Source organism: Mesoplodon mirus (assembly GCF_964341445.2).
Source record: "Mesoplodon mirus genome assembly, chromosome: 14".
NCBI lineage: Eukaryota > Metazoa > Chordata > Mammalia > Artiodactyla > Ziphiidae > Mesoplodon > Mesoplodon mirus.
In genome coordinates this window covers 23,954,122-23,975,676 of record NC_138990.1, presented here as the reverse complement: position 1 = coordinate 23,975,676, position 21,555 = coordinate 23,954,122, and the positions used below count along the sequence as shown (strand labels likewise).

At 50.1% G+C, this 21,555-nt stretch overlaps 1 protein-coding gene across 7 annotated transcripts in view; it reads right to left on the bottom strand.

Annotated features, from left to right (window-relative positions):
* The window catches only part of LIMS1 (LIM zinc finger domain containing 1), a 101,142-nt gene that overhangs the window by 42,420 nt on the left and 37,167 nt on the right, over positions 1 to 21,555 (bottom strand). For 2 of the 7 annotated variants that reach the window (XM_082643094.1, XM_082643099.1), the window contains exon 1: positions 1,943 to 2,178. The exons of the other annotated variants lie outside the window; for them this stretch is intronic. In XM_082643094.1, coding sequence (XP_082499220.1) covers positions 1,943 to 2,049 — 107 coding nt within the window. In that variant the 5' untranslated portion in view covers positions 2,050 to 2,178. Of the gene's footprint in view, positions 1 to 1,942; positions 2,179 to 21,555 lie in introns of those variants that run through there. 7 annotated transcript variants of the gene reach the window in all.

Genomic DNA, 21,555 nt, shown 5'->3' with positions numbered 1-21,555 from the left:
TGACCCTCCAGGGCCCAGATGCTGGTGTCCCTGGGGCGGCCCTGAGTCTAACGCGGCCCAGCCTCGATGGGGCACACAGCAAGAGATGGATGAACGGTAGCCGAGTGAGTAATGCACGAGGTACCCTTCACCGGATGACAACGCCTGCCATCAAGCTGGTGGCGAGGGTTTTATGAGATAATAAACGACACTCAATAGCGGCAATGGTTTTTATCCTCCTTTTAAAGAGAAGCCACCTGAGTCCATCAAGGTTATCTGCCTGACCCAGCGGCCTGAACTGGGCGTGTCTAACCTCAAAGTCACCCTTCCAGCTCCTATTACCGGAGGAACCCGATTTCATACTAAAAACAGGCTTCCTATAAAACTAGGCGAAAACCCTGCCTCTCTAAATCGATAAAAGGCTCTTTTCCTGGCTGAGCTCGAAGTCCTAAAATAAGTAAACGGTCACTTCTCTGAACCCGGGGACAGAGACATGGCAGAAGCCTAAGCCCCTTCTAATCACCAGGGGACAATACAGCAGAAAAAGTGGGAAAATGTCTCCTCACCCCAAGGCAACAAGTAATACACCTTAAGAATGATTCTTCCTTCTGTAACTTAAACTCGAGAGAAAACAAAACAACCTAGTTGTTTCAAAGGCCATTATGACTTATATACATAACCACCCCCTCAGACATAACAGGTAATCTCATTCATGGGTACTTCTGCCACTGTCTGAAAATAAGTGAAAGTTGGCTGGTCTTGAATGTCATTTTACATATCTTATTTCTTTTGAAGTAAATTCCTTAGGACCCCGAATCTGAAATTAAAACTACTTTGGGTAAGTTTTCACTCTTGGATCAAGAGCAGATTGGAGGCAGTTTCAGGGCTCACGTCCACCCGTGCCCATCTGGTCGAGCAAGAGGGGGCTCAGAATTCTCACTAACCTTGTAGTGAAAATTTACAAGTCAAACTCTGAAGCTTTAAAATTCTGTTTAATCCAGTCAATTCAAAGTTGATACACTAATTGTAGCTAAGAGACACCCGACGTGGTAGGGAATAAATTCTAATAGTGTAAGTATCAGTACCAGCCAGAGTCAAACATTTTCAAATAAACATATCCCTCCCAAAGTACACTTCCTGTAGTAAATTTGTAGACAACTTTAATATAAGTTTAAAGAGCTTCCTTGTCAATTTTTTTCCTGTTAAATTTAAAGAACTTAAAATAAACTCTAAAAGCGAATTTATAGGCGAAATATGTATATAGAGAGGTTATAACTATTATATACTACTTATATATATATATAAAACGTATCTATTCCTCTCACCATCTGGGTGGAACATTCAAGCGCGTGGATCAAGTGTCCACAAAGGCACTGAGGTGCCACCCAGCACGCGTGCGGGGAGAAGGGTCCCTGCTGTCAGCTCAGAGTCCCCACCCCTCGCGGCAAACACAGCAGTTTAAGCAACAGCTTAATGCACAGGGGCTGTTCAGAACCTGTAACCTAAAAAGAATTCAATAGCGGTAAGAAAAACTAACACCGTGTTGTTTTAGGCCAATTAACGGTGGAAACAGAAAACCCCTAACCTTTTCAGTTAGAAAGGTCTCCCTCCCTCCCAGGTTACGTTCAAAACTTGCCCTGCCTTCCTTTGTGAAACCCACGTCGACACCGAAGAACAACACCCTGACGCCCACCCAAGACATCACCCGCGACCCTCACCGTCAAAACGCAGAGAAAAATCCCTCTGAAACGCGCCCTAAGAAGCCCAAGCGATGTGCCTTCTGACAGCGGCGGGCAGGTCAAACCCTCCCTCTGCGATCCTCGGCCCTGGGGGTGGAGCGAGGCTGCAGGGCTGGGAAGCTGACGCCAGGGGCTCAGCCCGTCGCCCCTCGCCGCTCACCGTCCGGCCGGGCCGGGGCTCAGGCTGCTGCCCCCCCACCCCGCCCCCGCCGGGCTCCACTCACCTGAGCGCCTGCTCCCGCGGCCCCAGGAGCCGCAGGCTGTCCGGCCGGTCCCTCCTCCGGCGGTAGAGCCCCGACTGCGAGAGCTCTTTGAGCTGTAAGGCCGTCATGCTCCCGGCCCGCGACCCTCGGAGCCCGGCACCGGCACCGGAGGGCGGGCGGCCGCCAGGGCTGGAGACCGCCCCGCGCACACCTGGCCCGGGGAGCGGTCTGCGGCGCCGGCGGCCGCGCTTCCTGCTTGCCGGGTACACACCCTCCCGCGGACGGCCGTGTCTCCGCGCCCGCACCTGGGAGGGCCTGGTGCTCACGTGCTCCCGCCAAGCAGAGCCCGGCCACCCTGAGCGATCGCGCCGGCTCCTGCGTGGACCGTTCCAGCATCGCTGTGCATCAAAACCGGGCTAAAACGCTCCAGAAAGGTCGTGACTCAAGAAGGGTCCTGCCCTGTTCTCTGGACCAGGAAATCCACCAACACTTCACGCGCAGCCGTCGGTTTCAAGAAGTGCCTGGTCATCACGAGCTCGTTGGGACATTTTCCTTCAAACGGAAAAGCACAGTTCCGAAGGGCAGCACGCCGCTCCGCGCTCTCCACGGTGCTCTAAATCCTCTTCAGAAAGGAAGGAAGTGTCTTTTTTCTCCCCCATTAAGTGTTACTCAAAAATTCATAACTGAAAGGGAGGTGGTTTCTTCTGCCACCCGCCATCCCGCGATTCTCTACACCCAAAGCCGCCCCCCGGGACGGGTCCCCTCGCGGGAGATGCGCACGCTGTCCGCCTACAGCGGCCCCCGCGTCAGGAGGGAGGGTCTGGTTCCCGGGGTGGGGGGTGGGTGTCTGCAGTGTGGGGGGCAGATCATAGGGGCACGTCCTTGTCCCCGGGCCCCGCGGGACGCCCGCGCGGTAGCAGGCGAGTCTGACTCAGCCCCTCTCAGGAGGACTCCCCGCCGGCGCGAGCGCGGGCCTGCTCTCAGCCAACAGCTTGGCTTCGCGGTGCCGGCAGTTTGTCTGCGTGTCAGCATCTTTCCTCCCAGAATCCCCTCCAGGACGAGAGCGCAGAGAAATGGGTCTGAAAGTTCTTTTCACACCAATAGTTAAAGAGTTAATACGTTCCCCTCTCTAGAAGGATCGGTATTATAAATTCAAATATTCAGGACCCCAAGGAAGGGGGCTCTGCATCTCACCCCTTCACTTGGGACTGTGGGGCCCCGGCTCCTTTAGGGCTGCAGCCCTGGTCCCCACCCGCCCACGCCCGCCCCAGTGGAAACACAACTTTTTACAGTCACCATCAAAGTGTAACATACGTTTTTAAAGAAAATGCAGGGGGAAAATTAGTAATTTTGTTACCACACTAGATATAACTAGTGACAAAACATTACCAAAAAAAATCGAGGGACAAATGTATCTCTTCCTCTCTCTGGAAGGATACAGAGGAAACTGGTAACATCGGGTGCCTGGGGGATGGGCAGAGCAGCATAAGACAGCTTCTCTGTAACCACTGCTCTATACCTGCTGGACTTGGAATACCCTGCACATTCAAAAATAAATAGAAAAAATTTAGAAGTTTTACATATACCTTTTGTACAAAGCTCTAGGATCCTACTGAGACATAAAACACAGAAAAGTTTGAAGTTTACAGTAATAGAAACATAAAATTAGGATTCCTTAAAGTGCCTAATTCTTACATTTTTGTCATAACAGGTGAAAAACGCAGAGAAACAAGCACCAATCTTTTTTTTTTTTAACTGTAGGCATCAAAACAGAATAAATGCCTGAGGAATAAAATACAAACTAATTGTAGCCACTGCAAACACAGAAGCCTCAACGTTGAAAAGGACTTGTTTCTATAGGAAAATGAACATAAGAGAGCTTGATTTTTAAAGAGAACTTGAGAAAGAGTAATGCAGCCCGCTGACAAGGGAAAAGGCTTGTAAACTAGTAAAGTTGACAAGACAGGAAACACTACCGAGTAGGACGAATCCTGTGTTTGATGAGTCTAAAGTTAAAAGGATGTGAACAGGGGTAAGAAAAGTTATGTAAAACAAACTGAAACAATTCTTGCCTGCGGACTTTTAAAATGGCTGTGCTGACACATACAAACTTCAGTAGATCCATGCTTGTCACAACTGCATAAAATTAAATCCTGGGGCTTTGGGCAAAGGTCTTTAACCACTGCCATTTCACTGACAACACAGACAGCGGGAGACAGTGGTACCCTTCCCTCCCCGCCACACGCAGCCAGGGAGGGGCGCCCATTTCTGGGAGGGAACAACCCCCTACCACACAATGGCTCAGGCTGCAGCCAGATGACACCCCCGAACAAAGGTTTCTGTGCATCTGCGTGGGGGGAGAGAGGGACAGAGGGCACAGCCCTGGGACGCGGCAGGTGATGTGACGCCAGGAGAGGCCCCATGTCCCCATCGTCGTCCCCGTGGTTCCCTCCTTTCACGCCCTCCCATAGAAAGTTATCAGTTGAGCCTGGATTGTATATCAGGCCTATTTTAAATGAGTTCTGAATTTCAAACGACTGTCTTAGCATTTGAGGGAGGCCCACGTGGGTGTCCACACAGGGATGTCCATTTCGCGGCGTAAACGGACTCTGAAGGGCCGCGCTGCCGCCCTTAGAGCCCAGCGGCTGTCCACGAGCAAAGGTTCACAGAACGTGTGGAGGGGGCACCCCGGCCCGCTCCCACCGCGGGGTGGCGGCTCTGTGAACCTGCCCACTGCTCCCCCCGACCGCCGGGCTCTCCTGGGACCTGAGCTCCGACTCCCAGCGAAATGCGACATCAGCTCAGCGGGTACTTTCTACTGCAATAGGTTTGTGCTCTTGGTTGAAATGACTAAACAGGAAGGCCCAGATGCATCACACCGGGCCTCACTCTGCAGGCTGACCTCTGACCCCGTCCTCCACCTTTCCAAGTGGAGGGGGGAGGCAGTCACGGACCTTCTGTGAATCAGAGGAAGGTCAGTGAGTCTCAGAAATGCACGCGAGCACAACACTGCCCCCGTCTCAGGGCACTGGCAGGTGGACTCACCTTCCGACCTGCACAGACGTCCCTGCTCCAGGGCGGGACACTGACCTCAACTGCGGGCCAGACGCTGGTTCAGAAGAGCCCCTGTTGTACCCCGCCCCCCATTTCTCTCCACCTCCCAGTCATCTCTCTGCCTCTGGCCTCACCCACCTCTACTCTATCCTCCAAATTTCCAGGAGTTCTTTCCAAATGTAAACCGGTCACTCGCAGGTCCTGGAAGACCCTGTGGTGACCCGATGGCTGCTCCCCGTGCTGAGCGCGGTCCCAGGACAGATGGGGCGTCCTGGCCCCGAGTCCTGCCTCTGGACTCAGCGCAGGGGTCCCTCTCACAGGAGGGCTTTGGAGACCCTTCACTCACTATCACCAGGGTCTCCATCCCCCCATCCCCCCCCAGATAACAGCCCTCCCAGGGCAGCCGTGTAGCTACTGTATCGCTGCGTCTTACAAGGCCAGGTACATGGTAGAGTGTGCGTTTGCTCAGTAAGTTCTCTGGTTTAGTTGTTCCACCAACTGATTTTGAGAGCCTCGCCACTTTATGATGATGCTGCGTTTCAGATGAATGCTCCAGAGCTTTGAAACTGGTTTTGTTTTGTTTTGTTTGTGCATTTAACCCTCGACATTACCTAAATGAGATTCTTAAAAGGCACATCCATTCCACAGTTTTGGAAAACTGTACTTTCCTGTGAGATCGCAAAAACTCAGATGCTGCACATTTGTAGAGTTGAGCAACACCTTCCACCAGTATGAACACTTTCCATTGGGGATAAGAACTAAAAAACCACCCTCTACTTGACTCAGTCCAGTTCTCAGTGTACTTGGTCCCAGTACTCCCTTCAGGCTCTGGGGGGTAAAGAAACCTAATTAGGCATCAAGCCCCAAAGACCCGTCCCCAGTGTTCCTGCGCTGACGGCTCCTTCTCGGCAGAACTGAGGGCTGCACCCTGGCTTCGGGGCCCAGCTGGCGGCTGGCCCCGTCAGCAGACCCTCCAGACCAGGGGCCTCAGGCCTGCAGATGGTCGAGCAGCTGTAAGTTTCCAGGCCATTAATTTCCTTGTACACACGCAGTAAGAGAAGAATTTTGTTTTGCAGCCACTCTGAACTTAATGGAAATGAATCCTTTTTAGTTTAACTTTATCCTATGAATAATCCCCTGCAGGGGAAGTAAAGCTTCTCTGATAAAGCAGAGCACCGGCCTCCCTCCTTCCACGATCCCGTCTGCAAATCCACACGGGCCCCCAGGCGTGTCCCGGGTGTCACACGAGGGCTCAGACCTCGGCGATTCTCGGGGGCACGTTCAAGTTCAAGTCAACCAGAGCAGAGTGTGAGAGGGCAGAATCCACCGTCCAAAAGCGTCAGAAAATATCACCAAAGACATGGTCCCTGGCCCGTCTGCGAGCCCCTCTGAACATCCCCTCGACCCTCCTCTCGCCGAGCAGGCGGGGGAGCCTCGGCCGAAGTCTGAGACCCCATAGGTCAGTCGTCAGAAACAGAGAATCTACACGGGTCACCCACCATCTTCTGCGAGACCATCACAGAACATTCCCAAAGCCACGCCGCAACAAGCAAGCTTTCCTGCATCCTTCAAAAGGATTTAAAACAAAACTCTCGGTCACCCTCCCACCCCCAACCTTTCTACGGGGCCGAGGGGGGGGAAAGCTGGTGCGAGGGCGCAGAGGGAGCCCGGGGTCACCCGGCTGGTGGGTCCACACGAGCAACGTCCCGGCTGCGGCCGGTGGGCAGGCAGGCACACGAGTCACATCACTCCCGAAGGCCTCAATCTTTCCCTTCGGAAATAGAGCGGTCGAATCCGATGATCTGAACGGTCTTTTCTGCAGATTAAAATTTCAGCAAGGGTCCACGGCAGGGGAGGGCCTGAGGCTGGCAGGCTCCCGGCACACTCACCCCTCCCCACAGGTCAGGCTCCCACCCCGGACCCAAATGGGGCCTGAGGCTGGCTACACACGCTCGGCCGGCCGTGCCCCCGATCCCCGGCCTGACCCCTGCCTCGGCCCTCTCCCCGGCCACCTGCTCCACAGCCAAGAGCCGAGATGCACATAAAACCCCAGGAAGGGACCCTGACCACCCGCCTGACGCATGAGCCGCGGAGACGCCGAGGCCACGGGGAGAGACAGGGCAGAGTCAGCGGGGCCCCGGCCTCCATCCACGGGCAAGTGCAACCCCATGTGACACCGTCAACACGGTTTCAGAAGACTGCACATCAAGCTAAACTTCTGTAAATAGGATAATTTTTAATTCTCTGAAGGAATTCTAGTGGTCATATGTTCACAAAAGAGAGCTTTGCTGAAAATCCAGATTTTCACATGATTTGACTTAAAATGTGTTTTGCTATCACCTTCTGTATAAAGTTGCTACACACACTGTTTCCACTCATTCCACCCATCCACCCCGCAGCAGGCATGGACCTGCTGAGCACATTTCCGCACTAAACATTCCTGTGACAAAACCAACAGGTGAAGGTCCTGGAGCAAGAATCCCCGGACGGCAGAGTTACCGGCAGCAGTTCTGAGCTTCTGAGGCCGTGGCTCTTCTCCCCGGAATTCCAGGGTGTCGTGAGCATGACCACAGCACCTGCGCGGCCCCAGCCTGGTTTCAGTGCCACAGATACTACTGTCAACTTCCACCTCCAAACCATTTCACCAGGGCATCAAAACATCCCCGGGTTCTGTGTAAAGTCTCATCTTGAAGCTTTCTGTCTGGGGGGACACCTTGCCAACCATCTAACCCACAAATAAATATGCAGCTGAAAATGTGTCAAGTCACAGGAGACAAGGTTGCTGTGAGGACGGCAGGGACGCAGGGAATGCCTCCCAAGACAGAAACCTCGGGTCTGATCCTCCAGAGCCGGAGGGAGGGGAGGCTTGGGGAGAGAGCAGCTTAGCTCATGCAAAGGCCCGGAGGCTGCAGGGAGGGGCTAGGGGGGTGAGGCGAGAGAGCCAGTCAGGGGTGTCTCTCCGGTCCAAAGACCCCTCTCCCAGGCCTGGGGTGGGGGGAGACCGAGCTGTCAGGGCGGAGACGGGTGGCGGCTGGGATGGGAGGGTGGGGAATGGGCGGGAGAGGGTCTTAGGGAGAGGAACCGGTGGCAGACCAGACGCGGAGCCCGCGCTGCACTCGTGCTGCCTTAATCCTGCCCGCAGAAAGCCAGCATTTTAAACTGATTGAACCTAAGAAGACCGTTTTCAAAGAGTACTTACAAAAGCAAGGGCTGGGGCACAAAAATGCCCACGTCGTGCCGTGCGTACGCGGAGCTGATGTAAGTGCTACTCACAGCTGAGGAACACGCTCCCATGTTCACCTCCGTCCCACCAGCCGTGGATCATTATTGTCCCCACTATGCGTTTGAGGTAACTGAGTCTCCAAGCAGCTCAAGGTCCTGACAGGCAACACAGCCAACGAGGGAGACTTGATCCACACCCAGGTCTGAACGCGGACAAGCCCAACCCAGGAAGTTTCGGGGACACACAGGAGCAGGGCAGTGTTGGGGTCCAGGGTGAGCTGCCCCCAAATGTCCCTCAACAGCACATGGATTATTCTGAATTAAAACTGCTTAAGAAACGGCCGATGTAAGAGGGACACTCTGACCCCCTCCTGTCTCCCTGAAGCAGGAGATAAGTCTCCATGTGAAGGAGGGAGAAGGACACCCTAATGGCCAGAGACAGGGCAGCCCGCACAAACAAACCCGCGACCTCTTTCGGTGACTAACCCCAGGGCCAAACCGTTCAGATCCTTCACTAACTGAGCATCCAAAGCCTACGTTTCTTAGTCCTGTCAATTCCTCACAAATTTATTGTTTCTTTGTCTAAAAAAGCCACCTGCTTTGGCCACATCTTAGGTCCCATTTCTGCGAGACCTCCGTGCGCAGGAATTGAAACTTGTTTCTTCTTCTCCTGTTCATGTCTTGCACCAGTTTTCCTATTAGTTCAGCAACGAGAACTCCAGGGGGCAGGGGAGGTGTCCCCTTCCCACTGTGGGCACAGAGGCCCTGGGGACAACCCCAGACTAAACACAGGCTGGAGACAGACTAAACCACGGTCCCCCCGCCTGCCCACTTTCTCTCCCAGAAATGAGGCAGGAGCCCAGCTGCACCTGGGTCCACGCGGTGGTCGGGCCGCCGAGGGCTGGGAAGGAGGCCGAGGTCACTGACACAGACCTTCCTCCTATAGCTCCGGGGCAGAAGCCAGTGGATGGCGTCAGACTTGAGCCTTGATGTCGCTGAATTCCTGGACTCCTTGGAGGCTGTCTCCCTTCAGGGTACATGTGATGACTCAGGCCAAGCGTTCGGGGAAAAAGGCAAAGATTCTAATGAAAAAGGGTGTTCTTGAGACCAAGTGTGTTGTTGGACAGCAACAGGGGACCTGATGGAGGCCCACGTCCCCAGCTCCCGGTCTGCCGTCCCTCCTGGTCTGACAGCCTCCCCAGTGTCTGTCAACAGGAAAGTGCATGTAACAAGTCGTGACCCCTTCCTGGAATACCACACAGCTATAGAAGAAAAATAATTCACTAAAGCTGCACAAATCCACATGGATAAACCTACCCAAGAAGAGAGAGAGTGAAAAAGCACAGCTTGCACAGTATCACAAAGAGCACACACTATTTAAAATCTAAAACAAAATAAACAACCCCATGAGTTCTAAGAAGACACAGTGTGTAATAAAAGGATGAACAGGAGAGTGGTTCCCTCCCAGAGGAAAAGCGGGAGGGAAAATCAACAGACCGGGAAGTGTACCAAGAGCTTAACTGTACTTGTAATGTTTTATTTAAGGCAGGTGATGGGTATTTGGAGGCTCTACAAATTCTACACCTTCATTTAAAAAAAAAAAAAAAAAAGGATGAAGATGCAGAGCAGACATTCTCTTAGAGCAGGTTTGTAAACCCACAACTTTCAAAGCACCACTTCTGCCACCATGTGGCTTCTCAGGGTATTGCATGCACACGATTTTTGGGAAATGAAAGGCTAAAAAAGGGCATTGTTAATTCTCAGGTGCAAAGTCACAGGAATGTAACCCACTGCGAGAGCCTGAATGTCAACCACTCGATACGTAACCAACACTAAAAGCCTTTCTTACCACTTCTGAATGATGCTTAATAACACAGAAGACAGAAAACATCACGCTAGGTGCAAAAGAATGAAACTGGACCCCTATCTTACACCATGCACAAAAATTAACTCAAAATGGATTAAGGACTACATGTAAGACCGGAAATCATAAACTCCTAGAAGGAAACATAAAGGAAAACATTCAAAAGAATGAAACTGGACCCCTATCTTACACCATGCACAAAAATTAACTCAAAATGGATTAAGGACTACATGCAAGACCGGAAATCATAAACTCCTAGAAGGAAACATAAAGGAAAAGCAACTTGACATCTGTCTTGGCAACGATTTTTTTGTATATGACACCAAAAGCACAAGCAACAAAAGCAAAAATCAACAGGTGGGGCTACATCAAACTGAAAAGCTTCTGTCCAGCAAAAGAAACAATAAAAAAATAAAAAGGCAACCTACAGAATGGGAGAAGATATTTTCAAATCACATATCAGATACGGGGTTAATATCCAAAATGTATAAAGAATGCATACAGCTCAACACCAAAAAAAAAAAAAAAAAAAAAAAAGAATCTGATTTAAAAATGGGCACGAGGGCTTCCCTGGTGGCGCAGTGGTTAGGAATCCGCCTGCCAGTGCAGGGGACATGGGTTCCATCCCTGGTCCGGGAAGATCCCACATGCCACGGAGCACCTAAGCCCATGTGCCACAACTACTGAGCCTGAGTTCCATGTGCCACAACTACTGAGGCTGCAGGCCACAACTACTGAAGCCCGCGCGCCTAGAGCCCGTGCTCCACAACAAGAGAAGCCACCGCGATGAGAAGCCTGTGCACTGCAATGAAGAGTAGCCTGACGGGGGCCCATGTCCCTAGCTCCCGGTCTGCTGTCCCTCCTGGTCTGACAGCCTCCCCAGTGTCTGTCAACAGTATTGTTAATTGTTGTTATACCCCCGCAACTAGAGAAAGCCGGCACACAGCAATGAAGACCCAACACAGCCATCCATGAATGAATGAATGAGTGAATGAATGAATGAATAAATAAATAAATAAATAAATGAAAATGGGCATGAGGGAATTCCCTGGCAGTCCAGTGGTTAGGACTCGGTGCTTTCACTTCCATGGACCTGGGTTCCATCCCTGGTCGGGGAACAAAGATCCCACAAGTCGTGGGACGCAGCAAAAAAGAAAAAAAAAGGGCACCAGACCTGAACAAGCCATTTTTCTTTCTTTCTTTCTTTCTTTTTGGCCATGCAGCATGTGGGATATTAGTTCCCCGACCAGGGATCGAACCCATGCCCCCTGCATGGGAAGTGCTGTCTTAACGCCAGGGAAGTCCTTGAACACACATTTTTCCAAAGACATACAGATGACCAACAGGTGCACAAAAAATGCTCAACATCACTAATCATCAGGGAAATGCAAATCAAACCACAATGAGCTATCACCTCACACCTATCAGAAATGCTATTATCAAAAAGACAAGAAGGGACTTCCCTGGTGGCAAAGTAGTTAAGACTCCGCGCTCCCAATGCAGGGGGCCCGGGTTCGATCCCTAGTCAGGGAACTAGATCCCACATTCATGCTGCAGCTAAGAGTTCGCATGTCACAACTAAGGAGCCCGCCTGCCGCAACTAAGACCCAGTGCAACCAAATAAATAAATATTAAAAAAAAAGACAAGAAATAACAAATGTTGGCAAGGATGTGGAAAAAAAGGGAACCCTCCTGCATTGTTGGTGGGAACGTCAATTGGTGCAGCCATGATGGAAAAGAGTATGGAGGGTCCTCAACAAACTAAAAATAGAACTGCCATGTGACCCAGCAATTCCACTTCCGGGTCAATATATCTGAAGGAAATATAATCACGATCTCAAAGAAATATCTGTGTCCCCTTGTTCACTGCAGCATTATCCACAATGACCAAGACATGGAAACCACCTAAGTGTCCATCGCTGGATGAACAGATAATGAAAACCACACACACACACACACACACACACACACACACACACACACAGGAGTGTTAGCCATAAAAATGAAGGACATCCTGCCACTTGCAACAACATGGATGGTCTTTAGGGCATTACACTAAGTGCAATAAATCAGAGAGAGACAAATACTATACGATCTCTCTTACATGTGCAATCTAAAAGCACCCACAGAAACAGAGTAGAAGGGAGGTGCCAGGGGCTGGGGAGTGGTGGGGCAGAAATGGGGAGATGCTGGTCAAAGGGCACAGAGTTCCAGTTACGAGAGGAATACGTTCTGGGGATGTGATGTCCAGCATGGTGACGACCATTAACAATACTGTATACTTGGAAGTCATGAGAACAGTTTTTATGTTCTCACCAGCACAACAAAATGGTAACTATGTGAGGTCACGGGTGGGTTAATAACCTTACTGTGGTAAGCATCTTGCAAAACTATACACACATCTCAAATCATCACATTACACACCTTAAAATTACACAATGTTACACGTCAATTACATCTCAGTAAAGCGGGAAAAAGAAAATTTTTTTGAAACATTATGCTATGAAGCCCAAAGATAATGAGAAAGTATTGGACATAAACTGTAGGAAAAAAAGGATGCATGTAGGCTACATCAGAGTTAAGAGGGTTAAATGAGTCATAAGGTCAGCAAAACCAGGTGAGCGGGCCGGCTTCCAGACACAACTACCTGGTAGGTGAATGAAGACCTCTACTCCAAACCCAGAAGTAAAGAAGCAGGAAGAGCACAGTAAAAAGAAAGCTGTCCACAGTATGGACGCTGACGTGCAGAACGTACTACTTTTAATAGCACACTTTACCTGAGATCAGCACCAACACCAAGGTTGGAGAGAAGCAAACCTAAAGCTTATACACGGTGGTCTTAACTAGACATGTGGAAACACATCCTCGTGTGGGATTATTTGCACACGTGCACTTATTTGGTGGAGGGGGCAGACAACTGGCTTAACTGCGGTCCATTCATCCCTGGGGGGGAGGGCGTACAGCGGCGCTCGCCCGACCCCTCATCCTGATCAGGCTGCCCCTCGCACTCCGCTGCCCCCAAACCCCCAGTCGCCCTCAGCAGCCTCCTTCTCACCAGCCCAGCCACTGTGAGAAAGGTCACGTCGCCCCTCCCTTCATATGCACGCCCCCCCAGGCCCCCACGCCACCACCGCACACCCCGCTGTCCCCCGGTCCCGAGGCCCGCCATTCTGCGCTAGGCCAGGCGTGGTCGGTCAGCCTTGAACTCAGATCCCAGCCTGGGCAGGGGCTTACTGGAGAGTTTTTCTTCCTAAGGGATGGTTATACCCATGCCCCACGGAGCTACTGTGAAAAGGACGTGGATAAATGGAGTACTAAGCACACTGGGAGTGCTCGATGAAAAACAAGTATCACATCATCATCAATACTTCGCCTTTTCCTCACTGCTGTCAAAGCTGTATTTTTTTTTAAATGCGAATCTGAGCATATTATGTTTCAGTTCGGAAGACGATGTCTATTTTCCAGGGGGCGAAGTCCAGGGACCCTGGTGTCGCAGGAGACATAAGCCTTCACCACCTCCTTGCCTGCGGCCTCATTTCCTGCCACTTCTCCCTCCCGGAGTCCACACGCTCTGTGTCTTCCTCCGTGATGAGCTGCCAGACACCCCTGCCCCACTAGGCCGGTAGCAGATCCGGATCCCCACAAGGTTCCACTCTGTGGGGACTCGCAGAGCTCCCGGAGGGGCTCCTGCAGACAGATCCTCCCCACGGCACTTGCTACACTGTGATGCTCGGAGGCAGCACACAGTGGGTCCACAGAAAAGCCTGCTGAATGACTGACATTTGGAAACTTCACAGAAACACAAGAATGTTGATCGATTTTTTTTAAGTGTCTCACAAAATTGTGATACTTTTTCTTACTAACGTATACACGACCGTAACTGGAGTTAACCCCAAAGAGGTACGTGATTCATGGGGACAGTTGGCTGGGTGCTGGGAAGGTGAGCAGCTTCCCATAGAGAGACTCTCCTTGGTGAATTTTCAAAAGCTTGAAAGCTTGACCTTCAGTTTCTGAAGGCTGGCAACCCCGTTTTGTCAGTTTATCCAAAGTGGACGCGTCTCAGCAGTTGTGATTAACACGTGTAGAGCGGATATGAAAACCAGGAAGCCAGGCTGTAACCACCAGGCTAACTAACACACTCAGTTTGCACGACCAGCCCGTCCCCTCCCGGGTGTAGACCAGGTGAGAAGTCAGATCACCGTCAGGTTTGTCTGGTGGGCGTCCCGGGGCATCACACAAGCTACCAGGTTTGCTGCGGGGGAACCTGGTGCTCAGCCCTCACCTATTTCCTTCTGTTTCTTTCTACATTCAGTCATTCCGTCCTTGAAGGTGACTACAGGTCTCTGTCCTGTACTGATTTCAAAGTCTGACCTCCTTCCTTCCTAAACTGCTCTTGGGCTCCTCACTGCTGTCCCCGAGTTGACATGGGCACAGAGAACCTGGGGACTGAGGTCGGAACCATCCTTCACAACACCCCCTAAGTGAGGCATCACTACAGCCCAACGTGAAACGTTCCTCTGCTGACATTTAACCACACGCCTGGCAGGTGGCAGGTACACAGTAGATAACTGTGGATATAGAGGAAAAGGTGGATAACATAGTATATCAAGAAGAATAAATAAAAGTTTCAAAAAGAAAAAAAAATTTTTAATACAAAATATTTGACATTTTGAATGGGCACTTTCAGCTCAACACACGCAGGTTTTCTAGGATGCAGGCAATATAAACCACCTCAGGTTAATTTCAGCAGAAGAGGTACTTAAAAAAGGATGTTGGGCTGTTCACAGAATCTCCGGGATCAACAAGGCACTGAGCTCATAACAGCAAAGAGAGCCTCCTGCCCACCGGCCGGCCAGTCACAGATCTTCCCCAGGCGCAGACAGCACCGCAGGGGCGTCTGGCCCCCCAGCCCAGCCCCGCTGCAGCCACGCCCTCTAGGAATGATGGCGGGCATCCCTGCCTGCACCTCTGAACCCGACAGCCGGCAGTCACGCCTGGGTCTCAGTTGCACCCAGGGCTGGCAAGGCCGGGGCAGGGGGCTCAGCGCCTCGAGTGGGAGCAGGACTCAGCATCCCGTGGAGAATCATCAGATGGGGAAATCGACAAACAATGGGATTCCATTAAAAAGGAATGATATAAATTAACCACCCCCCCAAACAAAAACAAACACAAACCTCCCCCCAGGGGAACTGTTCTTACCTGGTAGAGGTTCAATGTCTGACTGCCACGTGCTGGCGAGATTCGGGGCCGGCCCTGCAGCTCTACAGACACCCCAGCCCCCAGCCCCCTGGTCCTTGGTTGGCTCCAAGGAGCAGAGGGCAGGCGGCCCTGATGAGTCTCCAGTTTTCTTCCAGGACAGGAAGGAAGGAAGCTAGTTCATGCTGGTTACAAGAAATCCACTCGTGAGGATGGCGACCAAGTGAAGACTTGTTTTGATGTAGTTAAAGTATGTCACTATCTAGTCATTTCCACAGAACTGGATTTAACTTGCGAGGATCTGAATGCAGTGATGTCTAAAACCTGACAACGTTAAACAGTGTCTTCACGATTGCTAACCTCCTCCGCAGCAGGGCCAGCAGACTGTTTCTATAAAGGTCAGAGTGAGACTATTTCAGGCTCCAAGGCCCACACGGCCTCTGTCATGACTTTTCACCTGATCCTGTGGCTCAGAGGTGGCCCCGGACGACAGCAGACAAATGCTGGGCTGCCTCCCAACACTGATGTTTGAGTTTCGTGTAATTTTCACATCTTCTTTTCATTTTTTCCAACCATTTAAAAACATCAAAACCATTCTTTGCTCACAGGCTGTGGGCTAGATTTATTAGCCTGCAGACTGAACCATATCTGGCAAACTCACTCAAAGCACCATTTCCTGGAGAGCCGTGAGAAAACAGATTTTTCTTTATGTTAACTCCTCAAGCAAAATATCCGACCCCACTTTCCCAAAACGAATGCCCCAAAGAACCACAATCACAGCCTTCACAAGGACGAGGGCGGAATTTCAACAAGAGAAAAACAGACTCCCAGCTTCCACTGCGCCTGCACACATGACAGCGTCAACACGGGGTCTGACCCGCGCACACCCGCCTGGCCGGGGCCTCACTCCCCACGGGACGACCTGCGCAGAGAGGAAGATGACAGCTGCGGAGTCGGGGAAGAACGGGGACTGCTGTGCTCAGGGGGCAGACACACCTTCCTCTCCCCAAACTGCTAGTGTACAACAATCAGGACTCCGTCCCACGCAAAATTCCAAACTGGGTGTTTTAGCATCACTGACCTGCACCGAGATGCCCACCGCCCAGGTGCTCCGTCTTCAATCTCTCCTTCTAAGCATAGTACTAATCAACTTTTCCTTTCTCCCAGCTTATAAGAAGCCATAAGTTTCCTTCAATTCTATTAAAGCTGTGATAAGAAAAAAAAATCTGGTAAACTACTTTAAACTAAAATGTCAAGGATTGAAACTATAATTCCCCAGAACATTTTTACTTGACAGTTACCTTCATTATTCTGACCAACAACATGGAAATACCACCCACAGTGGGAGGTATTTTTTAGCAGAAAGCTTTCTTTGCCCCTCAGATCACATCTAAGACCCACCTGGTGAAAAAATCCACTTGTAAAGTAATAAATTTGGCAAAAGTATATATTTATTTTGGTTCATTGTGAATCTGATATACTGGAAACTTGACTAGTTGGAGGGTCTTGAGCCAGCTTCTTACACATCAGGTCCTGATTCTAACATGCGTGCCCTGCAGGGCTGAGGCAGGGGTCAGAGGTGACTTGCACAGCCCCACACGGGGTAGGTACCCGCAACTGGCAGTTATCACCATAAACAGGACGTCTAAGAAAGAGCTTAGAATTTAATGTGTAGAACATGTCGGAGAAGGCTTTAAAAGAACAGCATTTCTGTTTGCATTATGGAAAAGGAAGAAAAAGGAAATTCTTCTGGTTGTGGAAGTGGAAAGACAGAGCCTGTGTGTGTCCCTGTCTCTCACACAGGCAAACACACACATACACAGGCACCTGCCGGAAAGTACCAGACCGCTCTGTGCTAGTGAATTTGCAGCTTATTCAGTTATCAAGAATTCACAATATTTTAACTGTCCTATTTAATCCAAGGCTTCTAAAAAAACTTCAGAAATGCAGTCGCCATTACAATCGTGTGTTGTGGTAGAGGCTGGGAGCACGAATCCCCTGACGTTCTAAGAAAATTTTCGTGTACGTGCTTCTGTGCATTTTTCTGTAAAGGTAAGCCTCAGCGCCTCAGAGTGGTCTGGACCAGTAAGTCCAGCTAAGCCTGTAACGACCCATCCAACTGCTCCAAGCACCTCCGGCCTCTCTTCTCCACGCCCTCGTTGTGCCTACCCCTACCAGGGATGCAGGACAGGAGACCGAACCCACCCACGTGTTATGTTATCATTTTACACTAAGCTAAGCTTCCTGAAGGGGCGGCCACGTCCCCACCCCTTCTGCACAACGCCGTCATCACGTGCACCGTCACCTCCAGGGGGCGTTACCACCGACGCGACCACCTAACCTAACCTAAAACTCTCATCTTCTCAGCTGTGCAACTGAGAAAACTGCGCGCGTCTTTCCAACTGGTCTGGCCAGCCTATCGCTGTGACATCTCAAGGCTGAGAGAAGTGGCTGACAAAGCCAGAGTGATGGGGGCCCCTCAGCCTCTCCAGTAAATTTCAACTGTGAACCCACGTTCTAGAATATGACCCTGTGGGGTGGATTAAAAAGGCTGAGTTTAAGGATCATTTTCTGGACTTCGGAATTGAGGTTCAGTAAGATTAACTGCCCCCCCAAACAAGCAAAAATACCTAAAGTGAGGGGACTCTGCTCTGGCCACTGGGCTCTGTTAACTTTAATTAGAACAAATAATTTTTGGTGTCCTGGATAGAGAGGATGCTTAATGATGTACAATCGCTATCCCTTAAAGGCTGCACATCGTTAAAAAGTATTTTACGAAAAGAGGGAAAGTAAGTTGTATTGAAAATCCTCATCTTTGCAGAGAATTGTCAAATTAAATAACTATTTTTAAAGCTATATTTGAGGTATATATTGAAGACTAACATTGAATAATAAATTATTTTTTTGCCCTTTTTTCTTATCACAGAGTATCCTCAATAACTCATTTATGAATGGGAAAAAAATGAGGCTCTAAACCCTAACAAAGTGATGTCTCTTGCAGGAATAGAAAAATCCATCCTAAAATTCATAGGAACTTCAAGGAACCCCAAAAAGCCAAAACAATTTTGAAAAAGATGAAGTTGGAGGTCTCACACTTCCTGATTTCAAAACTTACTACAAAGTTCCAGTAATCTAAATAGTGCGGTGCTGGCATAAGGACAGACACACAGACCAATGGAAGAGAACGGAGGGCCTGGGAATAAACCCTCACAAATATGGTCAAATAATTTTTCAACAAGGGTGCCAAGGCCACTCAATGGGGAAAGTGCAGTCTTTTCAACAAATGGTGTTGGGAAAAATGTATATCCACATGCAAAAGACGGAAGCTGGACTCTTAATCTCATACTATAAACAGAAGTTAACTCCAAATAGCCCAAATAAAACTCTTAGAAGAACATATAGGAGAAAAGGTTCATGACATTAGCTTTGGTTATGATTTATTGGATATGACACGAAAAGCACAGGCGACAAGAGTAAAAACAGACAATGGGAACTACACCATCATTACAAACTTCTGTGCATCAAAGGACGCAACCAGCAGAGTGAAAAGGCCACCTACAGAATGGGAGAAAATATTTGAAAATCATGTATCTGATAAGGAGTTCATATCTAGAACCTATAAAAAACTCACACAACTCAACAACAGAAACCAACCAGATTAAGTGGGTATAGAGGGGAAGAGAGTGGAAGACAGAAGTTAAGCGGGGCAAAGAGGACAAAGGAGGCAGAACCACAGGAAGAAAAAGGAGGAAGGGGAAATTCCAAGAACATTTAAAAATAATTTCTGCTTTGCTGGAAGAGAAGTGTGCACCGTGGCTGATCCTGCCCGCAGTGGAGCTGAGATCTGTGGAAATTCCCATATAAGGACGCCTGCTCATGGCTGTTTCCGCAGGCAGACGCTACAGCTCCTCATCTGAGCAAGGCATTAGGCATTTGGAGGAAAAGCTTCTTTGGCAACAGCGTCCATATATACATTGAAGGCTGTGGTTTCCATTCTTTTTTTTTTTTTTTTTTTTTTTTCTTTTTGCGATATGCGGGCCTCTCACTGTTGTGGCCTCTCCCGTTGCGGAGCACAGGCTCCGGATGCGCAGGCCCAGCGGCCATGGCTCACGGGCCCAGCCGCTCCGCGGCATATGGGATCCTCCCAGACCGGGGCACGAACCCGTATCCCCTGCATCGGCAGGCGGACTCTCAACCACTGCGCCACCAGGGAGGCCCTGGTTTCCATTCTTAACGGCCCGTAGATTTGCCAAGACAAGTCATCCCGCCCAAGTATGCTTCAGCGTCTGGCAGTCAAGGTCTCACAGTTTTCCTGTGGTCACTGCTGGCCGTGGACACTGAGGCTGCATGACTTCACTGCTCTCTACGAACGGCCCCTCAGTCAGGAACGTGCTCACACGTGCGGTGACATTCTGCCGTCTGTAAGTGGGACCTTTCTGTCTCAGGCGAAGCTGCTTCCTGCCCACCCAGAATCCCTCCCGAGGGCTTCAAACAGAGCCTCTATGTTTGGATGAGTCTCAGTGACTTCTCCTTAGGCCTACGCTGTGCAGCTTGGTAGCTACCAGCCACACACAGCAACTCAGGTGAGGCGAGTCCAAATCGAGGCATGCTCTAAGTGTAAAATACACTCGGGATTCCAAAGATTTAGTTCCCCAAAGTGTAAAGCATCTCAGTAATTGTTAATGTGACCACAGGATGTATAGTTTGGACATAATAATAGTTTGGCATTTTGAGTTAAACCTAATATAGTATTCAAGTTAGTTTCACCTGTTCCTTTCTGCACATGGCTGCTAGGAAACGTTAAACTACACAGTGGACGTGGCTCACGTGACATGTTATTGGACAGGCGGTTCTAGATAAGGTCACAGGTCCCGTTTACGGAATCAAGAAATGTGGCCCAGAAATCATCCTGAGGCCAAGGCACTGAAAACTCAGGTGACCCCGTCCAAACGCAGGGTAACAGGAGCCTTTGATTCCTTTCACTGTAACCGTGCAGCCAGGGGTGGGGCTGGGAGGGCAGCCTGGGCTGGGACCCCTACCTTCATCAGCTGGGGCAGGTTCGACTCCGCCCGTAACGCGCGCACATGAAGCTCTCTTGGGGGTTGCAGAGGACTAGAACCAAAGGAAAGCACTTCCACAGTAGCACGAGGAAGCGCGTTCTCAGTAAGGGTGCTGCCCTTTCTTTTAAGGTCTTAGAAATCCTGTGGACATGCTCAGTGGCTGATTCAGTCACCCCAGGGTTAGTCAGAGAGCCTGATCTCGAGTCTCTTTTTTCCTTCCTCTCCACTCCAACCACGTCCATGGAATTCAGCCTCACAGGGCAGGGCGTGTGCAAAGCCTTCCGGGCGAACGCATCCCCTCCCACAGCTGCACTGCTGGCTCCCATCCTCCGTCAGCTTCTCCCACCTCCTCGCGCTGGTCCATGAATTCACAAATCAGTACAATTAACTCCAAAATTCTGGCGGCGGCTCATGTTCTCCTTAGGACTGTTATTAATAACTGGCTGCTACCGCCCACATTTAAGTGTAGCTCTGCCATAACTGTAGCTATTTCCTGCCCACGCCTGCAGCCTCCTAAGACGCATGGATACGTCCTTTATTTACCACAGGGTCTGATCAGATGCACCACAAATGAAGACCTTTACAGTGGCCTGAGAAATAAGTAAAGTCAGACTCAACACGGACTTTCAATTACTGGCCAGGCCAATCAGGATTACAAGGAATGAAAAGCACCCTGACTAAGATATCCTGACTTGGCAGTCTGGACTTTATTTCTGGCTGGTTTGTGGAAAAGCCACTTTTATGACTTCCTTGCAGCTGTTGCTAGCAACGTGCTGGGCTGGCAGCCTTGAAGACTGAATTTCCTGCTTTGATGATGCCATTTTCTTTCTTTTTTCTTTTCTTTTTTTTTTTTTTTTGCAGTACGCGGGCCTCTCACTGTCGTGGCCTCTCCCGTAGGGAGGGAGGGAGACGCAAGAGGGAAGGGATATGGGAACAGATGTATATGTATAACTGATTCACTTTGTTATAAAGCAGAAACTAATACACCATTGTGAAGCAATTATACTCCAATAAAGTTGTAAAAAAAAAAAGTCGTTAGCAGCAGAAACTAACACACCATTGTAAAGCAATTATACTCCAATAAAGATGTAAAAAAAAAAAAGTCGTTAGTGAAACTTAAGACTCCTTCCCCTCCCCCCACCCCCCAAGGAGACCCGGGTTCCCACCCCATCACGGAGCCCTCACTTGAGGATGTCCACACACCTGGCCCCACCAGCTGCACCATCTCTCCGTCATCT